Source organism: Anser brachyrhynchus (assembly GCF_964034855.1).
Source record: "Anser brachyrhynchus genome assembly, chromosome: 3".
Lineage (NCBI taxonomy): Eukaryota > Metazoa > Chordata > Aves > Anseriformes > Anatidae > Anser > Anser brachyrhynchus.
In genome coordinates, this window is record NC_137696.1 from 121860081 (window position 1) to 121883165 (window position 23085).

Sequence of the window (23085 nt, forward strand, 5' to 3'; positions counted from 1 at the left end):
TAATGTTATTTTCTGTTCGTGAAGAAAACTAAGTGCTAAAAATCACAGGCTGGCTGAGCCACATGTCCAGTGGGTGTAAAATCAACATATGTCCTTTGGGAGTTGTGCTGATTTGCACCAATGGTATATCTGGTATCCCAGGTTAGGTTGGTGTTATTTAAAATCGCCTAGACAATCCACTTATGCAAGAATAAATAAATAAATAAATAGATAAATATGTAACTCCAGAGACCATGTGTCATTTAAGCATTTGTTCTTCCTGTTTCTTATGAGAACTTTTCCTGTCTTTATGGCTGAAAGAAAGAAAATGCAGTCCCTAGTCAGAACTTCAAACAATTCAAAATTGTAAACGAGAGAACATTCATTCCTCAGACAGATGAGGAAGTACAATCCACACCTGAAATAGATGTATGGCACTACTAGTCTGTAGGTAATAGCAGAAACGATGTACTGTCAAAGAAATTCCAAGTGGCTGGGAATTCAGAGCCAGAGAGAATGTGTGTGGGACCAAAGGTTGGGAACTCACACAGGTGATGAGGACTTCTAGCTTCAAGCCTTACCGGGCAACAGGAGGACAAGGAAATATCTTTTTCTGTAGCATAAGAAAGTTTCAAGGGCCTGGTTGTAATTTTACTAACTGTATCTACCATGGCAGTATTTCATTTACCAGTGTAGACCAACAAAGAAAGCTTTCATTATACTCCTCATTTTATCTTTTTGAGCAATGGGATGTCTGTTTGCCAATTGCAGTAGCAGACAGTCTTTACATGGACCTGCAGACAGGCTGTCTCAGAATAAGTTAAAGGGGAGCAAGTCTTTAAACAAGTCCTGGTGATTCAAAGTTTCATCCCATTTGTTACATTTTTTTATTCCCTTCCCCCCAAGAAAAATACAAAACTGTAATTATTTATATTATGAACAAGCTCAAATCAAGGTTCTCATTCTCCCAAGCAGTGTACAGTCATACAGTAAGACTCAGCCTTCATCCTGAGAAGCTTTCAGTGGAAAGAAGAAAGGCATAAAAAGAAAAGAAGAAAAAGATAGACCACACATGTAAAACATGAAGAATATAATAATAATTTGGTAGATGATTTCTGTGTCCTAGGTGACACAGAAAGTCACTAGCAAAGGCAAGGAATTATCTTAGGTCTTCCACGTATTGCCCAAAACCTTTGCCTACCCCCACCCTAATCACCTAGTGTCCTGCAATCACATGCAGTACCTACCATGTCACATATCGTGGCACACATTACACTGAATTGGAAAATTCTCCCCTTGGTCTGTCAAGCATAAACTTAGAAAATGTGCCTGTAACAAGGTTCTAAAGGCTTTGAAAGCATTAAAGAGCCTGTCTGCTAAGGATGTGTAAAGGTCACAATACCAGGAGCTGCTCTTGAAGGAGAGACATTTTTCTACGTGACTTTGACAACAAACAGCATCCAGCTATGCTGTGTAACAGGTGTAAAAGACTTACACTGACATTTCTCTTCCTACAGTCTAGGGGCACCACTTGCAAATATAACCTAGAAGAAGCCAATAAAATTCAGTGACACGAGTCATGATTAGTGTGACAATCCAGCCTGCAGGATAACAATAAATAATGCAAAGAAGATGCAAATGTACTGCATTTTAGCAAGTAGTGACACAACCCTATTGAAAATGCCTGCACCATCTAGAAACTGAGGGGGGTTTTCTTTCATGGGAGGAGTCTTCACGTTTAAAATGATTGTGTGTAAATATTATCATCTAAGCTTATCTTTGACCTGATGCTTTCAGTTTGATAAGATGTGACCCGAATTTCTGCCCTAATGTAACTCTCTTCTCTAGTCCTCATCCAAGCAGTCTCATGGGCATCTGTGTTTATGCTTTGAATACAAGAAACTATTCTTTGCTTTTGAGGGGGAAAAAAGGCACAATAAGGTACAAAAATCCCACAAAATGATACTTTTTATGTCAAGGGCAGGGTGATATTCAGGCACCCCCAAAAGTAAAATTAGGCTGCAGCTCTAGGAGGAATAAAAAACCCTAAACCAGAAGGAGTGGTTCCACAAAAATAAATAAATAAATGATAGGAATTGATTAAAGGAGGGGAAAAATGTAGGGAAAAATAAGAGTCTTTTTAAAGAGAAAAATGGCTTTCAGGTTATCTTGTTTATGTCAGACTTCAACTTTTCTTGACAGTATGTGCTGACCTGGATTGTTGAGGGAGATCTCAGCACGATGAAGTCATTGGAAGTCAGATTATGGTCATGGTGACCTTGTGCCTATCTTGTTAGTGTTAAGAAAGAAAGTGGAATTGCAAACCTAATTTTAACCTAAATTGAACCTAATTTCATTCACTTCCTCCAAAAGCCCTCCAAGTGTGCCGTATTATTGACTATTCATCCTGTGACTGGGCAGTGGTAGCTGATATCTTCATCTCTTATCTCTGAAAGAGCAGCTTTCCAAAGTATATATTTTTCTTTCCATGTTATTAATGTTTTACTTTCCATTTGATGATTTTCTGAGCACTTTACAAACTGTCTGCATACTCCTGGCCCATGTCTTCTCGGTACACTGACTCTTCAGACATGCTATGGAAGGTGGGTACACTCTAGAGATGTCCTCCAGTGCCGCCTGGATTTGAGATTGGAGGCTCACTAACTGCCTGGACTGTGGGTCTAGTCGTGTGGGTGTTCAAACAGATGGCTGCAGAAGGGACTGGAAACATATCCTTTAATGTCCACATGAAAGATGTCTGGATGATAGTAGCTTGACAGCATTGTGTTAGTAAGGTGCCCTACTATGTCACACCTTCCTGACAGCAGAGGACATGCCTGTTCTCTCCAAACTAACTTTTCTTTAAGTTTTCATCACATTTTCTATGAGGACTGATTTTCCACATACTTACTGGGCCTCTTGGCAGATTTTTAATTTCCTGCCTTAGTTATGCTGGGCCAAAATCATACTGTGAGATTTACTGTGCAAGTATTTTCATGAAAGGGGTTGTACAGTTTGAATGGTTAAGATCTCTTTTCAGAAATACGTGTCATCTAAGCCAGTAAAGGCCCAGTTCTAGGAAATTAGGATTATCTCAAAAGCAAAACTGCTCACTCCTTTGTAGACATTAAGCATATCAACTGCTGTGAAACACTCTAAAGTACACATTGACAAAGTTCATACTAATACATAAGACTTGAAGCAACCGTATTCTGACCAAGCTTGCAAGGAATAGTTCACTTCTATGAAATTCAACTATTCTGAAAACAGTGGTCATATTCATGTTATTATTAGAAACAGTTCCTGACTTCTGTTACCTCCTGAATCGTACCCTGGTGTTTATGGGGAGAGCTGGACTGGGCCAAAACCAAAACAGGACAAAACTCTTCAGAAATTCAGTGGAGATGGTTAATTTCTGGTGCCTGAGACCATATCGTATCTGACTGTGGTCAGGTGGTGTAACTGTCCACATCCTCACTATAAAGAACTTCTTCCCTTCTAAACAGTATCTGTATCCCTGCAGCTGACTGGGAACGGCTGTTGATTTGTACTAACTCCAAAATTATGACTGAGAATTGTTTGGAGAACTGACGACAGAGGTAAGATTCTTGTGTGCATCCTAGTCATGGTTCTTAGAAGACTCTACCAGTGACTTCAAATAAAGGTCATGACGTTCAACAGAAGGATAGGACCAATGTCTGGATGATGCTAAAGAATCCAGTATGGACTTGGCTGGACCTGGAAAGGGATCCCATCTGCTACACATTTCTATACCTTAGACCCAGGAGATAAAGAAATTTTACAGAACAAAGAAAGGGAAGGGACCATTCTCCAGCTGTGAAGCCAAGTGACAAGGCCTGGCCACACTCACTCTGCATATCACCTGGCCATCAGTCTTCTTCACTCATATGAGATTTTGTGTTTCAAGGAAATAATTATTCAGTGTGCACATATGTGTTTTTACATGCTTTCCTTCAAACGCACAGAAACAAAATGAAGGTTATGCTACAGCCTCTCAGAATGATTCAGCAAACCTTTGCTGAAGTATCCAGTGTCAGTAGGTCTTCTTCTTCCATGTCAAGTGTCTAGATCACCTGTGCACTCTCGTTTACTAACTTTCAGATAGTCAAATATGTTGAGAAGTAGTCTACCTTCCATCTCCTGAGTTGCTCTGTAGTGATTGGTTTTCTTTATGATTTTACATGATTCTGACAGTCAAAAAGTCCTCTGGTCAATTCTGAGGATTATTCATTTTACATTGTTTGCAAGAAGACTGATCAGGCAATCCTAGCACAGAAAACTTTCTTTTGAATTCAAAACAACATGGTGCCTAATTTGTTGAGTATTACCCATGCCTCAATACATAGCTCTCCCTTGCAGAGAAGTGTAACCTTGACCCTAATCCTATCCAGCTTAATTCAGATGGATAAAATCCAAATATGTTCAGCACTGAAATTATATTCAGGATTATTTACATATATGTGTGCTTATCTGAGGTGGGGAGTGTACATGGTAACACCATTTTCCTTCTCAGGGCTGTTTATCTTGTTATTTCTAAAGGTTCCCTGACTCAAGGTGGTGGCCAAGAGAAATTACCATGAGATTAGGTTGCCTTGTTAGGATGTCTTGTTGAAGTCACAGCAGAATTTCCAGTGAGACTTCTCTTAAGGAGGATGATAACTCCGTTGATACAATTAAAATGGTTGGGTGTGGGTTGTTCTGTCATTCAAACACTGCAAAGCAAATGAAGAACTTGATAACGGAACTTGTCTCAATTCCTTCTTCCTTGGTTTTGAAAGGTCTAGGCCCTCTTTCTATTAAATAATAAATTTGCACAAATCTACTGTTTTCTTTCTTCTTCTGAAATTTACAGAAACTTGTGGCTATGCACTTATTGATTTAAATGGAACCACAATTTCACCCCTGGCTCAACATTTACCCTTGTTGCCTGAAATATGAGTAAAGTGGCTCTTGATTTGAAGAGCAAAGTACTTAGACATCTCACTACTTAAGGTCTTTCTTTTAAATGTATATGACTACAGTAGGGCTATAAAAGGAATGCCAGGACTAAGTGCAAAAGCCATTACAACTTGAGGAAGGCTTTAAGCTGTAAGTCTGTCCTCTCTCATTAGTCATAGAAAGATCCAAGTCTCACATGTGGACACCCTCCTACACAGCATTTGCCCTTCCCATTGAGAATTTCACAGTAAGGTATTTCTGTACCTGCCTACATTGGATTTATGGCTCCTGTTTATTTACTTTGTGGAAGCCAACTTCTTTTGGAGCCTTGCCAAAAATAGCATATTCTAAGCTACTGTATTGAAAGTGGAATTACAAATGAGTTGTACACCTGCCTTATAGGGAAACTATATGAGACTAAACGAGGAGACAGTTGTAAAGAAAGCCAACATCTCCCATATCTCAAGACCTGTGTGATCTATGAATTTGCCCTGTTTTCTGAAGACAACAGCTCCTTACCCCTCCATCATCATCATCATGAATAAGCAACAGGCTGTGGGAAGGAATGTCAGGCTCTAATTCATGCTATTTTGATTTGTTTTGTTTTACTTTAAAAGTCCCTTTGATATTTTTTATACCATCAGACAGCAGCCAGCTCTTTTTTTTTTTTTTAACTTCTTCCCTCCGGACAAGTAGGATATTAATATTATCCCTGTAACAAGCAGCAGAAGGAATAAAACATCTAGGTAAATACTGCAAGTGAGATTAAAACTCTCTAGCTTTCTGATGTAACCCTGTGACACAGCGTTTCTAGTGAATTAAACCAAATGTACAAGTATTTAACGACTAATCCTTTTAAGTATTTTAATGCCCCAATGAAGATTTCTTATAGGGAGAGGCAAAGCATATGTGGTTTCCGTTAGAGTCTGCCTGCAGGCAGAGGATTGAGCAGATTGGCTTTTTTTTTTTTTCCCTCTCCCCCCTCTTTTTAATTAATTAATATTTCCCTTCTTTTGTGCTTTGTGTGTGTGTGTGTGTGTGTGTGTGTGTGCTTTTTTTTAATTTTTTTGGCGGGCGAACGAGCAGCACGTGGGTGAGGGTGCTGAATGGACAGCTCCCGGCGGCGGGGGACTCACCCCGGCAGCCCCCCGGAGCCGGGGGAGGGAAGGGGGGCGAGAAGAGGAGGGGGGGGGAAGCGTCCAAATCGCAGCCTGCTTCTTGCTGCGAGAAAGAGGGATACCAAACAGGTTTTCTTCCTCCCTTGGGTTACTACAAACAGCTAACCTAGCTCAGGGGGCTCTTTGAAGACAAGAAAGATAAGTAACTTTTCATTTTAGAAACCCATCCTGCAGGGCAGCAGGTATTAAGCTGATGATAACATTCCATGTATGTATCGAAAAATATGTATGAAAAAAATTTATACACACACATACGTATGGCTTCTTTTGATGTTATAGAACTTCCTAGCCATAGGGAATAATATTTTCTCTTCTATTAATAGCCAGGCCAGTGTCATGCACTGCAGGGAGAAAAAATCAATGCTCATAGCTATAAACAAAATTGATCTTCTGTTTAAGCTAATCTTTAAGGGTTGCAAATTTAGGGTCAGGGTTAAGGTTACATAGAAAGCAAATGTTCAGATTCCCAACTGAGGGAAATGTATCCATTTTTTATCCATTTTTGATGCACAATAACCATAATGATAATTTGGGGAATTATGTGTGCAGGTGCAAAGTCCACACCAAACACTTGCATATATGCAGGCAGATGAAGTAGGTAACAGGATCTCGGCACTTCCTATTTGTGTGTAGTGGAATTGAAAATATGTTTCTATATATCAAAAAGGTAGACCAGAGGTTCAGCTGATGCAAATAGGAGGTGAACCAATGACATTAACACAGATATGTTGATTTATCTAAAATGGTGTTATGAAATAGCTGCATTAAGGATTGCAAAATTTCTCTCTTTCCCTATCATATATACATATAAATGTGTTTTTCATTTCTGCGCATGTGGCATGAATGTAGAGAGAAGAAGATACAGAGGTATTTATTGTAGTCACAGATTTGCTTCATTAAGAAATGCAAAGATATACTTTATTTAAATAACTTGATCATTGTTAGAAATAGCAATGAGGAGTCTACTTACAAGAAATAATATCTTCACTTTACCATCATTTAATACATGACCCATGTCTTTTTGCCCAACAAATATACAAACTAAAATTATACCTTGGTCTTTGCTAACTTGAATACCAGTTTATGTTTTCATCCTGCATGAATGTCACTCACTGGTGATAAATGCACTTCCCTGTTGTTTTAAGTTTATTTGGTTGGTTGGTTTTGTTTAATATTTTTTTTTCTGCTATACTCAGAAAAATATTTAAACATTTGTTTCATCTGAGCACTTTGCTGAATGGGGTCAGTCAGCTATAGCTCATTGTCTCTAAACAACTCAAAACATTGTAGTTCAATGCAGTCATTTTATCACACAATCAAAAATTGTTGATTGTCCATGTTTCATTCACTGGTCTGCAAATAATCATTTCCAAACAGTCAGGCAATATGAATGGAGGGAAGTTGCTTCTGAAATTCACACTTCAAGTCACAGTTTAGACACTGATTAATTAGGCTGTTCATAATGCTATTACATATACATATTTCTCTATAATAGTATACAGGAGGCAGAGAAGGAAGGAAGGAAGGAAGGAAGGAAGGAAGGAAGGAAGGAAGGAAGGAAGGAAGGAAGGAAGGAAGGAAGGAAGGAAGGAAGGAAGGAAGGAAGGAAGGAAGGAAGGAAGGAAGGAAGGAAGGAAGGAAGGAAATGGATTGTTTTTTATAGTTGACAAAAATATATTTAAAAAAATAATCTTTTATACTATGAAACTAACATTTTTAACTCTTTTGATGCATTTTCTAGGTAAACATTATTACATTCTTATAAACATTATTACATTCTTATTGTTTCTTTTCTTCCTATATTTCAGGCACAATACAAATCCAAATACTTGTTTAGGCCATTTTCCACAGTCCATTGAATTCCAGAGAAAGAATTCCATTGACTTGGATGATCTTTGGATCAGGTCCCTCATGCAAGAGAGCACTAGTCTTTTACTGCCTGACCCTTTCACCTTCAATAGCGTGCTCAGGCCCACAAAGGTCAGAGAGACAACTGGCTTATGCAGGGATTACTGACCTGAGTCAAGGTTGCAGAATGGAGCTCACAGTGGACTATAACAGCACATTCATTATCAATCCTCCATTAGCTATTTTCAGGGTGCAAATAGTGTCTCCTCTACCAGAGATACCATTCCAGAATCAGATCTTGCAGACAATATCTTATTTCCAGAAATAAATAAATTAAATCTCTTTTTTCCAAATGAATTTTAATGCCCAATTTTAAAGTAACAGAAATCCCGAAACCACTTGATTTTATGCATGAGCTATTATGATCAATTGGGAAATTAAAATATGTTTTTAAAGCATAAATACCTATTCCCTTGGTGGAATCTTATGTCTCTGAATTAGTTGGCTTCAGTTTGGGGGATACATCTTATGCATTTTAATAGTAAATGCCTGAATACTCAACCAATAAAAAATATATACTGACTTTTTTTGCAGCTACCCAGGATTCTTGGGTCAATACAAGTCCCATTTTCAAATATATTAACAAATATATGTGTTCAGTACAAATTATATATTACTTAACCTAAATACAGATTTATTTGAGCTATTCAGAGCAATTCCAGGCTCTTGAGGAAAGAATCTCTTTAAAATATTAATACTGTTACACCTAATTTTAAAGTGTTAAGGCTACAAATTAACTGTAAGGAGTAAAATAAATCCTTGAAAATTTATACCTACACAGGAAACCAGGTGAGGAATAAGCTATCAATACATGACTTGTAAGCTGAGGACACAGATGTCAGCCTTACCTTTGAATTTGCTCTTTTAAGTTTGTGACATAACCTTAATGTTATTTAAACATATAGTAGAGATCTGTGTTTAATTAGGTAAGGAAACTTGCTCACTATTACTGCCAATGCATAAGTATATGAGCACAGTGGAGTACACTCAATAATCCAAAGAACCTGACACTGTATTATTTATTGGAATGTCTGCATTAATTATGGATGATTCTAATATAAGGTACATATTTAATACATCACAGTCTACAGATGTTTTCATTCTCCAGTACCAGAGAAAAGTTTAATGGTGAGATTTTGCCTCAAATACTGAAAGGCATCCAGAAAATAATATGGATAATATCATGTTAACCAGTTTGTAAGCAGAAGCATTTCTAAAGGCCTAGTTTAGCTGGTTACATGGGGGAGAGTTTGGTTTAAAATTGCCTGTGGGCTAAGACTGGCAAGATACACACACACACAAAAGGTCTAATTAGATGCACTAGATAACTGTCAGATTTTGTGTTTCATCATCAGAGTTTTTTCCTGAACAGCAAAATATAAGTTTGTGATGACAGTTGCCACTGAACTTTGATGGATTGGCACAAAATCCCTGTCACACATAGGTCTTTCCTATTGCTTTTATGGAGTATGGATACAATACTATATCACTGAGCAAGAATATCCCAGACATTTTCCTATAGTGCTTTCAATAAAAGTAAACTTTGTAACTTTTCTTCAGTATCAAGTTTAAAAAAGAAGCAGTGAAAGTGTCTTACATATTTCATTGAAAGTGGAATATTTTAAGGAAAGTACAGACACCACAATTCACCAAAGCCAAGTGGGAGTGGCAGGGAAGGATAGTTCTTCAAATTCTAATTTTTTCCACTGTTCCATCCTGGTCCTCAGGAATATCCCTGTTGAAATGCATAAACTTTTCCAAAAATTATTGAACCTAGAAAGGCTAGGCTGTGTGGGGCTTTGGACAGCATGGGGTGAGGGCAGGGGTTGTACCATGGCAGGGGGTTGGAATCAGATGGGCTTTAAGGTCCCTGCCAACCCAAACCATTCTGTGATCTTACGATTCTATGACTAGGTTCAAATCTCTATATCATAAAAAGTGGAGAAAGAATTTGTGACAAGTACACTGTTAACGTTTAAGTCACATTTTGAGGCTTTTCACCATGGTGTGGTCTTCCAGAATCAGGTTTCATTCTGCTCTACTGCGAAATTGCTAACCTCATCTCATTTCATGAACAGAGATGGTTACGTCTCTGTTTCCTTTTAACAGTTTCTCAGTGTGACACTAACGGTGAAAATAACTTTCAGCACTGATATTGCAGAAGAATTCTTAGAGGAAACAGTTAGAAAGTATGGTCAGAGTGAGAAAACACATAGTCACAACCTTAAAAAAAAAAAAAAAAAGAATTATATTACAAAGAAAAGTTTTTAAGGAAGAACTACTGAACTACTGGCTTCTGTCTTGATATAAACATGAGAGCATAAAACATTGCTGGATATCTGTGTCAGCGTCCTTTCCCAAAATTTGAAAGCGGATTTGAAAAGCATCAATTGCTTACAAGAAAAGAGGAAATGACTGGAAAGCTACTGATGTGAAGGTAAGGCTCTCACATTGAGAATCAATTAGAGTCTAGTTAGGTGTGTGATTAAAACGAAATATTCCCTTTCAGCAAAACAGCAAAACATACAGAATATGAGAAATTTAACAAATCATTAGATAGGCAACAAAAAGAGAGAGATTATTAAAGGATTCTCCCAAATTATCCTGATTCTGTTATGCACAAGAGTAAATTCAGATAGCCACAACATTCAGATAGCCACAAAATCAGAAACAGATTTAAGGGTGAAGGGAAAAAAGGTGACCTACATGAGATAGATCAGGTAGAGAGAAAAGAGGTCTGTGAAAATTACTTAATGAACAGAAGAAAGTGTAAGAAATGTGAGAGCAGACAAGTTGAGGAATGAAAGGATTGCACAAGAGAACAATATAAATAAAGTAATAGGACATTCTTCAAGTACAGAAGAGGTCAATGGAAAATAAAAATGGCCTCTAAGAGATGGCAGGAGCAATTGACAGAAGAAGTAGCTTTTTCTTTCAAGACAAAACTAGAAGGAGGGAAGGGGGGTTTTTTATTGTCTCAGTGTTTGCAGAAGTGGCAAGAGGACAGCTGCCACAGCCAGTCATCATGTTCCCCCGTAAGGGATGTGGTAGAGATGCTGAAAGAAACGAGGAATGTGGCAGTAAAAAGGCACTGGCAAAAGTGCAGTGTTGTGTGAGGTTTGGAAGGGGGAAAATCCCAAAAGTGAAAGAGAGGAACCAGGCTGGCTTTCCTGATGCAGGTGCCTAAAGGAGAGAGAGAAAAGGCAGAGAGACAGCTTGAAAACACATCACTGGATATAAAATAAATGACAAAGCAGGAGCATGTGAAAGACCCAGATAAACCAAAGGCTATTGTCAAGGAGGACTAGGTGGAAATGCCTCCATGGAGCAGGTACAGCCTAGGAGCCACGTAAGACAGGGCCATATGCAGCGTCCCCATTAGGATCTCCACCCCTCTACAAGCCTGAGACAAGAGAAGTTGTTTTCTTGGGCTCTCACTGGAGAGCAAAGACAGATGGAATGGGACACTCAGCAGCTCAGGGAGCTGCAGAGAAACAGACAGGAATGTGAGAAAATGAGAAGGTTGCAAGATCAGTTGAGTGGAGAAGACAACCACAAGGTGCAGGTTCATGTAGGAAGTAACTCTTCCTACACAGAAGCCACAACTCTGTCATTATGGAGTAGTATGCTTGAGCGAGAAAGCAAGGAAGTCACTTCACCAAGACATGTCACAAGAAGTAACGGGGCAGAGACAAGGACTATGAGGCTCACAGCCCTCTTTGGCCAGCAGTGTGCAGCAGCCTGCAGAGAAGAGAGACACTAAGTAAGATGAGGACAGTAGGAGATGAACCAGAAAAAAAGAGGGGAAGATGCTCTCTCAGTGACAGATAATGGATGGGTCCTCCCCATCAAATGTTCAGGTTGCCTAAAAAGTCACGTTGTAATGTAGTGTTCACAAGCTCTAACCTTCTGATCCTTGCAGAGTGGTATGAATGACATTCACTCCAAATGAGCATTGGTCTAGTTTTCTGCAAGGCAATATTGATTAACAATGTCTCCTTTGAAACCATCTCCCCTCTCTCTTACCCACTGACTGTGAGTGATGCCAAGCAATTGGTTAGAAATACAACTGCCTTTGAGTCTTCATGAAAGCCTCAGCAAGAAGGAAGTCTTGCTGCCACCAAAGAAGTGACTGGAGACACCAGTTATCCCCTTTAATTTTCAACTAATATATTCACAGCATTTTAATTGCTTGCAAATGCATTTTCTCTGTCCCATTATGTTGCCTTTCGGCTGTTGTGGTGAGGCAGAATACAAATTTGCAAGCAGGAGGAAATATGGTAGTGGGCATCAGAGAGGTTCGCTACGTTCAGAGGGAAGGGGAACGAGCAGGTTTCTGCAGCAGCCCAGGACTGGACATCTCTGGTTCTGCAGCTGAGTTGAAGAAACCCCCTCCAAGATTCCCCCCACTCATCACTCACAAGAGCAGCCTGTGAAATCCTGTGTCAAATCTTCTTTCTTTTCCCTGCTTGGAGGAGAAAAAGCAATGCATAGCTATAACTTGTAAATTCAAAATAATTATTCTTAAAGAGAAACAAGTGAAAAAATCCATACTTCAACCCCTCAAAAGCTCTCTCTGTGGTCTTTTTCCCCCACTGAGAGTTTATTGGGTTTATTTATTTAGCAAAGAGTTTGTCTCTCTCTGGATGAGTGGAAAGCTAGCACACAGACAGGTAAGAAGTGTGCCTGGAGATGGAGGTGGGCAATCTGTGTGTGCATGTGGGGGTGGCTTCTCCCAAAGTTTTCCCTGCATATGAGGTTCAGGGGAGGGAAGTGGGGTGATGATGCTTGGAGGGGCACGTTCAGGTTTACCTCCTCTGCTAGACATGAGTGAGAAGTTCATTGAGCTGGGGGAGCAGAAGAACCAGAAAACGGCTTGACTGGGGGATGAGACAAAGGACTGACAACAATAGGTATGCAAACAATGAGCAGGAGCACAGTGACACAAAAAAAATAAACAACCTCTAGGCTTCTTTTGTTTTAGGCCAGCCTAGTGTCTCCAAAGCTCACAACCCCCAGACTTCAGGCTCAGCAGAAGACAAAAGCAAGGAAATATATATTATTAGCAAAGAGTCCTTGGTGGTCAATGAAGGAGGACATCTGTGTGTCCTTAAAAAAAAAAAAAAAAAAAAAAAAGACAGAGGATGAACCCTGCTCCAGAGATGTCCTGTCTCTGCTGGCCTCCAGCTCCCTGTGAAGATCTGAACTACTCTCCAGTTTCCTTCAGGCACAGAAAAAAAAAAAAAAAAAGTCATCAGAAGTTTAGTTCTAGCAAGGATTTAGCTTTGGTAGACTGGTAGACTCATGGTGGAAAAGAAGGTTTTTAATTTGGAAAATAAAAAATTAAAAAAATAAAATACTGGGCAACCAGCAGAATGCAGTGGCTAGGAGAGAAAGGAAAAAAAAATGCAATGTGCGGTTTCTAAATGCTGGGGAACACTTTCAGGTCAAACACGAGGTGAGTGAGCTCTGTGAGTCCAGGGAGCTGCTCTCGTGCAGCAGCCAGACAACAGTCCCAGACTGTCCCTGCAGCAGCACCAGCCGCTTTGCACACTTCAGTGAACTACCAGGGAAACTGAGCTCATCCCAGAGGGAAGCCTATTTTTGTTTTTCCAGTATGCCTTCCCTTTTATCAGACCCTCCTCCCCCCCCCAAAAAAAATAATAATTAAAAAAAAAAAACCACCTGCTGTAAACTAGAAACAGAAGCAAACTTTGAGTGGGGGATAAACAACGTGCCCAGGCACAACGAAACTCAACACGAAGTCTGTCTGCTCTGACCAGGAGCTTATGGTGCTGGTTGGACAACCAGAGAGATCCCAATTAACTTTCCTGAAAGAATTTCTTTGGGAGCAATTAATAAGTGCTTTGCAGTTTCACTCGTTATTAATTGGATTGGGGGGAATTAGGAGCGCAAACGGTCTATATGATTTTTAGGGTCTGTAAGCGAAGCTAACAGATGGAACTGACCAGTAAAGTGCATCTGGCAAGCCGGGTTTCTTATAAACTTTCCTCCAGACAAAACCATTTCCCTGGCTTTGTTGTTGTTTGAAGCGAAGTTGGGCTCCGAACTGCCTGGTGCTGCGGCTGCCAGTCTGTCCGGGCGGCTGTGTCTGGGGAGGGGGAAGGGGCCGGTCGGGGGCGATCTCTTGAAGTGGATCTCCTGCAGAGGGGTGATCTGCTGGCAGCTCGGGAAGGCATCAGTCCTTGTCCATGTCCTCCGGCTCAGGTGAGGGCTGACAAACTCACCAAGGCACCCACAGGATGCAAGAGAAAGGAACTGCGCCTACACCCTGTCCCCACCTCTCACGTAGTTTCCCAGCCCCTAAAATAATAATAGGAATTGAATAGGCGGCCAAGGTGTCCTGTGGAGGTGACTTGGTGACATCGTTACTGCCCCGGAGAGCTGCCTCCCCTGCCCCAGTGGTCCTACTCGTATCCCCTTGTCCCTTGTGTCCCCGTTCATGCTGAGCTGGCCTCGCCTTGGCAAAATCCCCTCCCCACCCAAAAAAAAAAAAAAAAAAAAAAAAAAAAAAAAAACAGGACTAAAGGAGAATATAACCTGTTGGGAGAATCCACCTAGCTGGGAGGTGAGGTTTTCCTGCTCTGTGGGATGGGGTTTCCCCTTCTCTAAGGGATGGGACACGTCTCGCTCCAACAGGAGTGTGCTGAAGGGGAGCCTGGACCCCTTTGGTGGGGGACTAACCCGTCCCACTCCAGCCTGCTCTGGTTGCTCAAGCTGTGCTCGCCAGGCTCCCCGCAGTGTGCTGGAGTTTGCTGATCGAGATCTTGAAGGGTTCAAACAGAACCTGAATTTGGAAGAGTTCATAGAATTTTCTCAAATATATATCGGGGGGAAAGTGTATTTCGCTAGCCCCATTAGAGCAATCACTGTAGGAAATCCCACTTAAGAGAAAAAAATATTCCTTCCTTCCTTCCTTCCTTCCTTCCTTCCTTCCTTCCTTCCTTCCTTCCTTCCTTCCTTCCTTCCTTCCTTCCTTCCTTCCTTCCTTCCTTCCTTCCTTCCTTCCTTCCTTCCTTCCTTCCTTCCTTCCTTCCTTCTCGTTCCCCTCCTATAGCTCTTTCTTCACTAAGAAAGGTGTGTGATGGGGGGGGGACACAACTCTGTCGAGATGAGTTCGCTCGCACAACGCTGTAGAGGTAGAAAGTGTTTGCTGCTGACCCCTGTGCACGCCTGGGTAATCGCACTTTTCCATTTCAGACAATGCATTTCAATTCCAGTCGTGTGCCTTTGTCCATTTGTATAAAGAAAAGAGGACTGAATGACAGGTCCTGTTAGCCCGCATGAACAGATACCAATAAACCCTCCCAAAACCTGGACCTTAAAAAAAATAAAAAAATAAAAAAATGAGGAAGGAGAGAGAGGGAGAGAGCCACATGCCTATTTGCCTGCGGCTTATTATTAAGACACCTTCGCTTTTCAAACACTTAAAAGCAAACCAAATTAAATGGCAATTAAAAGCAAGTTACACCCTCTCCTATCTCCGGGCTTATCATTTGTGGAAGCTAGCCATCAGCGGATCCAACCCGGCGGGAAATGCCATTTGGGCTGGCATCTTCTCGGGGGGCGTGTGGCTCCCCCCGAGCTTCGCCTGGGCGCGGGCGGCCCCTCTGGGAGCCCCCCGTGCAGTCACCCGGAGAGCCCCTACCAGGGGCAGGAGCACAGGCACAGGGCTGAGAAGGCAGGGGTCTGATCCCCGCCTGGAAACTCCTTGGACCGGTGTCATTAAATAAATAAGGAACGTAACCCCTCAGCTGTGCGACCCATCCTCTGTGCAGTCCCACCAGTAAAATATATCAGCACTGAGAAATGTCGAAGGGAAAACAGCTATCAAGGGTCTTTAGCTTGTGTGTTTCCTTCTTTATTTTTTTTCTTTCTCATATATACATAAATGTAATTCCGTCGATCTATATGTATTTTAAGTATAATTCCATATAATATGCCACTGCAGTGATACTTTGTGGTCTCACCCTAGTTTTATGTTTTGAAATTGCTATTTAAAGAAGCCTGCAAGATAGCATATTAGGCAGCTGTAAAAGCAGGTTGGAGTGTGGGGTGGACTTAAATTCGATGTAAATGTAAGGGTAAAAAAAAAAAAAAAAAACTAAAACAAACCACATAGTTTTCATTTAGAAAAAAAAATACAGTTAAACAGACACACATACAAATGTGCAATCTTAGATTCTGGTCAATATTTAAAAGCAGTATAATCAACAGGAAGGAGCACTTACCTATTGAAAAGGACGGTTTAATAATATATATTAATATATATTAGCTTTATGTCTTCCCAATAAAATGTACACAAAATACCCCCTTCGATCAGATTAGCTCCCATATTAGCCTGGGTAAGAAAAAACATTCTAAAGAGTGGAGGAAAAATGTATAAAAATGTTGAAAGAACCTACAGTTCCTTATTAGGCGAAGATACAATATTTATTCCTTGTCTCCAGGGATGAAGCTCCTCTATCTATTGTCCTCCCAGTTCTCAGTGCTGATGCTTAATTTTCAAAACTTCTATATTACCAAGGGACCTACGACATCAGCCAAAGAAATACCCAGCAAGTACAAAATCTGATCCAGGGAGCAGCTTTTGTGCAGAGGGAAAATTTTGTTCCTACAGGTTTTTAAGGAGGTGCATGGAAAAGCGAGAGATCTGATCTATGCAGATACATTGCAAATTCTCTCTGTCTGTAGAGATTTTTTCTAAAAAAAAGTGGGGAAATACATGAACTTTGGATTTTTCAAATTTTATTTTATTTTATTTTTTAATTTGGAGAGGGGAATTTTATCCAGACCTTTTTTTTTTTTTTTTTCCTCTCTTTTTTTCGGAGAACCAAAAAATGTCAACTACCTTTCCAGGTCTCGTCCACGATGCAGAGGTATTTTGTGTGTGTGAGTGTGTGAGTGTGTGTGTGCGCGCGTGTGTGGATGTGTGTGTGCGTGTGTGCATATGTGTGTGTGAATGTGCCTGTGTGGTTGTTTCCATTTTTTTAAATCCATATTGGACCGTTACATTTAATTATAATCCAGCTTCAGAGATAACTTAAAGAAGTATAGAGAGAAAATTCGTTATGACATCTGTCGCCAGAAAGGGCAACTCATTACCACGTTAAAACCGTTGCCAGAACGAAAATCAGAATAATACCCCTAATAATATAATGAAGTGGAGAGAAATCACCACCAGCTCGCCAGGAATGGGGAGTTCTCGCTATAAAACAGGACTCCCCTTTTCTTTCGAAACGCAGGAAAAGGAGGGGGGGTGGAATTTTGGATCTGATTCGTTATTTAAAAAAGAAAGAAAAATAGGGGTTCAAAAAAAAAAAAAGAAGGGAAGGAAGGAAGAAAGGAAGGCAAGCAGGCGGCAAAGCTTTCTCAATGTGTAACGCTGTAACATAGGGACGGGACTTGTGTGTATTCTCGGTAGTTTCCTCTGTTTGATGAGTTTTTGTGTCAGCCCCAGATATTACAGCTGTGATCAGGAGGTGGATGGATAGATAGATGAATGGATGGACAGATAGATAGATAGATTTTATTTCAGTGCGTGGATTCCTTTCGCTTGACGGTATTAAGGGCAGGCTGGGCTGTTTATGATTTTTTGAACAGACCTTTATGGCACCAGCCCAAGGTAGGAAAGGATCTTTTGTTGCTGGGGTTGCAGCTCGCAGGCTTAGACGCTTCTGCAGTGGGAGAAGCTATGCAGGACAGCGTGCTTGGAAGAACCGCACCCGGGGCTTTAAATGACAAACCTCCAGTTTTGGGGTCTTCTTTTCACTTCTTCCTTTCAGATACGTCATGACGGATCAAACAGTTACCGTTTGATGCAGCTTGGATGCCTGGAGTCTGTGGCCAACTCGACCGTCGCCTATTCCTCCTCGTCTCCTCTCACTTATTCTACCACGGGCACCGAGTTCGCCTCCCCGTACTTCTCCACTAACCACCAGTACACTCCACTGCATCACCAGTCCTTCCACTACGAGTTCCAACACAGCCACCCGGCAGTCAACCCCGACGCTTACTCCTTGAACTCTCTCCACCACTCCCAGCAATACTACCAGCAGATCCACCATGGGGAACCCACTGATTTTATCAACCTGCACAATGCGCGGGCGCTCAAGTCCTCTTGCTTGGACGAGCAGAGGAGAGAGCTGGGGTGCTTAGATGCTTACCGCCGCCACGACCTGTCTCTTATGAGCCATGGGTCCCAATATGGGATGCATCCAGATCAAAGACTCCTGCCAGGACCAAGCCTCGGGCTTGCAGCCTCGGGAGCAGACGATTTGCAGGTAAATAGCATGCGATCTCTTTTCGAGGCACCTTCTTCTCCCCTCCCCCTGCCCTGGTCCCCCCCCCCCCCCCCCCCTCGCCCTCCCCATTTTCCTCTGCTCAGAATAGCTCTCGTGTAGCTCATACAAAGGAGGGAAGATTCATCCCAAACCCGATCCGGAGCCCGTCCCCTCCAGAAGAGCAGCAATAAAAATGTGAAAAAGCGAGGGGTTTTGCTCGCCAAACAAAAAACTCGCTCCTGCCTTCAGCGGGGGGGACTCATCCGGAGATCTCGGGGTGCGTGTGTCCCTATGTGTCCCTGTCCCTGTGTGCCAGTTCTAACCAAAGGCACCAGCACCAAAAACTAAACCAAACCAAAGACACCTTTCCGCTTTTCCTGAACTCTTCCCTGCTTTCAGTAAACGGAAGCGTTTAAATAACTTGCACCGACACCGCAGGCAAATGTGGTCAGGAAGGGATGGAGCAGGGAAAGAGAAAAAAGGCAGGGCAGAAAAAAGGTGGCTTTCCGACAAACATACAAAGGCAAGCCTTCCGTTGGACTCCGAGGCGTGAAGTAAGGGAGAAATGAACGGGAGTAAATGTTCGTCAGAAATGCTCTGTATGATAAAACTCCCTCGCAATATCCGATCTAGACGTTAACAGGGAGAGAGATATAAGCAGATGCAGTTGAATTAATCTATCTACTCATTTAGCTGTTCCCCCCCCCCCCCCCCAAACGGCACCTGGACCCATCAAAAAATTCTGTTTCTATGTATCTTAATCTCAGCTTTATCCGCTCAGAAATCCTTTCCCCTTGAACTAAAAATTCACCTCTAGTAAATGAAGCTGGTACCGAAATGAAAATTGTTCCCAAAATTGCAAACAACGCCCTCTTGTATATAACAGCCATTTCGAAAACTCCCCCAAATCAAGAGCAAACCTTCCTTCTTCCGACCAGCTGAAGAACTAAAGCTCCCCAAACAGCAGAGAGAGACAAATAGGACCGTATTTACTGTACTTACTTTTCCCTCAAATCTCGCTCCCAGTCATACAAAGCTCTCTGTGTTGTTCTTTCCAAAAATATGTAGCCGTCAAAGATTCGGAAAAACCCGAAGTTTATAAAATTAAGAAGGTTTATTTTCTTCCCTTGAAAAAAAAACAAACAAACAAAATCCTAAAACCTCTGTTTACATTGGAGATTTTTTTTTTTTTAAGGAGGAAAACAATCCAACAACCCAACAAAGAACGTTATCTTTTATATATCTGACGAGGAAACCCTAACTATTTAAACCTGGCTTTCTCCATTAAAATTCACTATATAATTTTATCCTCTCTGGGCATTTTTTGTTTACATTTTTCACAAGGATCTCCTTATGTTACCCCCCTCAAAAAAAAAATAAAAAAAATCTGCCATTCACTGCTCAGCCCAACTAAAACCTATTTACTCCTTTTTATAACCACGTCTGCTGCTGATTTTTTTGTATCTGTACAAATTTTTTTTCTTTGGCAGGCACAAAGCCTTGTATTTTTCAAAAGAGGGGATTAGGAACGTTTGCAAGACAGCAGACAATGCCTAAGTCCCGGGCAAAAAAGCACCATAGTTTATCCAATTTTCGACTTAGTGCCATTCAACTGGTCATTTATGCAATGTCATCCGACCAAACAACATGTTTCCCTTAAAAAAAAAAAAAAAAAAAAAAAAAGAGGTTGGTTAAGCTGCTAGAGGCAAATTCTTTTTTTGTTTATTTAAAGAAGAAAAAAATAAACAAAATTTCTTTCGAAAATATTATTTTTTCGATCACACTTTATTTGAAGATAAATAGCCTCGTTTCCCTAGTTAACGCCTTTGTAGCTTATCTTTTCTTTATTTTTCCTCCTCCCTCCTTTCCCGAACAGATGAGGGAAGTGTTCTGGGGTATCTAAAAGCTTAAAAAGCGAGAAGTTGAAAATATGAATATTTATCTTTATGATTTAGCTGATTCAGAATACACTTGGACACTTGCGAATATCACCTTGGGCTTAGTGGGAAGCTTTTTGTTGGCGAACAGAAAGAGGACAGAACATAAATAGTTTTAAACCAAAATTATGGTCTAACCAGTCTTCCCCCTGTTCCCTTAGTCTTTCTTTTTAAAACGTTCATCAGCATATGCCTCATTTCAAATGCAACAAATGTAAATATACTTTTCCCTGCACAGAATTTTAAGTGAATGTCCAATAGTTTCGAGGGCGGTTTAAGTCAGCCTAACAGATGCAAACAGTCTTGGAGCTGGAGTGGCATCTTTCAGTGCCCTAAAAAGATTTTCCATGGGCAACAAAGAAAACTGTCACACCTTTTCCCATCACCGCTTTAATTTATGCTCAGTAGCCAAGTTTTTTTTCATATTGATTTCATAATCACTTTAAGGCAGAACACTTAAAATAAAAAAGAGCCTTGAAAAGGAAGGTCTTACAGGGCCAGAGCCAATATGGTGAAAGTGGGGGAGAGAGCCAGGACTGTAAAGGTTGTTTTGTAAAGTGGGGTTTTTATTATGCACCGACTCTCTCCGCATTTACTTAACTCTTCACGGGCTGTTGAGTAGGTTAACACCCTTAAAGGCCTCTTTCATGTCCAATACCTCGTTTGTTTGTAGAGGAAAATGCGTCTTTAACACATTTCCACTGGGCAAAGATTTAGGTTTGGTTTGTTGTGGTGTTTTAACCCCCAACATAAGGAAAACCCAAAGAAAAACCAACCCTTTCAAGTCTTTTATGATTCCAATAAAAATATTTATTAAGGACGGCGAAGATCCCCAAGTAATAAGACTTGTAACAGGAGAATAAAGAAGTGAGATCTCTTCGGATGTGCACCAGAAGCCGTAGACAGGCTTTTGGACGGTTCTTCACGCCACACTCACACATGGGTGCCTATGTGTGCGCACACAGATGCATATTCATCCCCACCTATGTGCGGACACACGCACAGAGAGACTGGCTTCTTCAGCCCCTTTGTTACACTCTTACGACTTGTGTAGCCGACAAAGCCCAATCGGTCTTCTGTTGTTTATGCTCTTTGTGTGCACACTTTGTAAGTCGCTGTATATATGTCGCTAAACATATATATAAATTTAGCACTGTATATGTATATTAATATACACTTAATATGCAAAAATATTATATAAAATGCATTTTTACAATGGTGCGCGCAACTATAGAGTGAACACACTGTTCTTTCAAGCGTACTTGTTTTGTCCCTCTATCCTGCCAACATAACTGCCGATCTACCTCCCCAGTCCAGGAGAAACTCTTATTTAAACGGAAATGAAAGTGATAATTGCCCTGCATTTCATGGTGTAGGGACAGGCTGCAGGATAGCAGTGCGCTTTCGCCAGACCACTTGAGTTGGATGACAGTAACGTGTTTTTCTACCTCACCCTAACTATTGTTCCTGAGCTAATCGTGTAACAAAGCAAAAGCTATGTGATCTGTCTGTGGGTTTCTATATCTGATTTCTTTCTTTCCTTTCTTTCCTTCCCCCCTCCCCTACGCCCCCCCTCATTGCTTAAGAGCTCAGTGGAGGCCCAATGTGGACTTGTACTGAACGGGCAAGGAGGTGTGATAAGAAGAGGTAAGAGGTTACAAATACTTGCGTCTATCAATTTTTGTAAAAGTGAAATCCTCTCTATTTCTCTCTCTTTCCCTGCTCCACTGTTAGGTGTAGTTTGGATTTACTGCAGAAATAGGGGTAATTTGACGTTTGACAGAAGTACGTTCAAACTAGCTTAGAGCACTTCATATTTCACAGTCCATTTGCTCTTTACAAGTGATTTGTTCCTCAGTAGCTCTCGGATACTCTCCCTGAATCCAGAGCTTCCTTGTCTCCTTTTATCATTCCCCGTTTAACCTGGGGATCCCTGATAGTGAGTTTGAGAAACGTGCTCCCTGGCGCCGGATTTTTAAATCGGCGGTTTCATCTCGTGTGGGGAATGAAAGGGTTTTTTTGGAAACGTGGTTTCAATAGCGCTCCAGACCTGTGTGGAACACGCTTTTGACAGTGTCACTTCGTTTGGTAACCATCTGTCAATGTAAATACCTAAAGTCAAAGCTAGAGGAAAGATTTGGAATTCTTGATAGATACCCATTTCTTCAGCATTTGCGAGATCTGAGTATTCTGTTTATTTTTGTCATTATTATCATTTACCTTGAGGAGAAACAATATCAGTCTAAAGGCCTGATGTGGGAACACGTTCGAACAGGCTTGAAAAGCATAGTTTAATTCACAATACAAAACGAATGATGCAGTCGTGGGGAGCACACTTCTTGGCTCAGTCTCCTGGAACACGCACCTCTTGTCCCAATATTGCCTTTCCTTGTTCGTAATATCCACCTTGAAAAATCGATATTTAGGAGCTATTTTAGGCGACGTGATGCTGCCGCGGCAGAGAGCTGATTTCAGCCACCACTTCCTTAGACAAAGCTGTAACAACAGCCTCACACAAGTTTGTAGATGGCGAGCAGAGATGGAGGGAAGGCACACGTGCGGTTAAACCCTTACATGAGAAAGAGTGCGACCAACAGTAGAAGACCTCTCGGGCTCTGCTCACACTGATGCTAGTCCAGAGCGACAAGGAGTCTATAGCACAAGAGGGGGGGGACTGTTTTTCTTTTTTGTCTGGGCTTTCTGGGGGTTCCCTGAGCAAGCCGCGGGGCTTAGCCGGGCAGCAGCGGTGGCGCGGTGGTGCTGAAGGGACAGCTCCCGGAGCCCGACCCGGGGCTGAGCGGCAGAGCCGGCGGAGGGGAA

At 41.3% G+C, this 23085-nt stretch overlaps 1 protein-coding gene and 1 long non-coding RNA gene across 5 annotated transcripts in view; one reads left to right on the plus strand and one right to left on the minus strand.

Moving 5' to 3' along the window:
* LOC308191424 overlaps window positions 1–23085 on the minus strand; it is a 169713-nt gene that overhangs the window by 104938 nt on the left and 41690 nt on the right. The gene's annotated exons all lie outside the window — the stretch shown is intronic.
* TFAP2D (transcription factor AP-2 delta) overlaps window positions 16654–23085 on the plus strand; it is a 53224-nt gene continuing 46792 nt past the window's right edge. For 2 of the 4 annotated variants that reach the window (XM_080583795.1, XM_080583796.1), the window contains exons 1-2: window positions 17237–18328; window positions 21852–21912. In XM_080583795.1, the coding sequence (XP_080439921.1) occupies window positions 17783–18328; window positions 21852–21912 (607 nt within the window). In that variant the 5' untranslated portion in view covers window positions 17237–17782. Of the gene's footprint in view, window positions 16925–17236; window positions 18329–21851; window positions 21913–23085 lie in introns of those variants that run through there. The other 2 variants (XM_080583797.1, XM_080583798.1) reach the window with 2 other exon arrangements.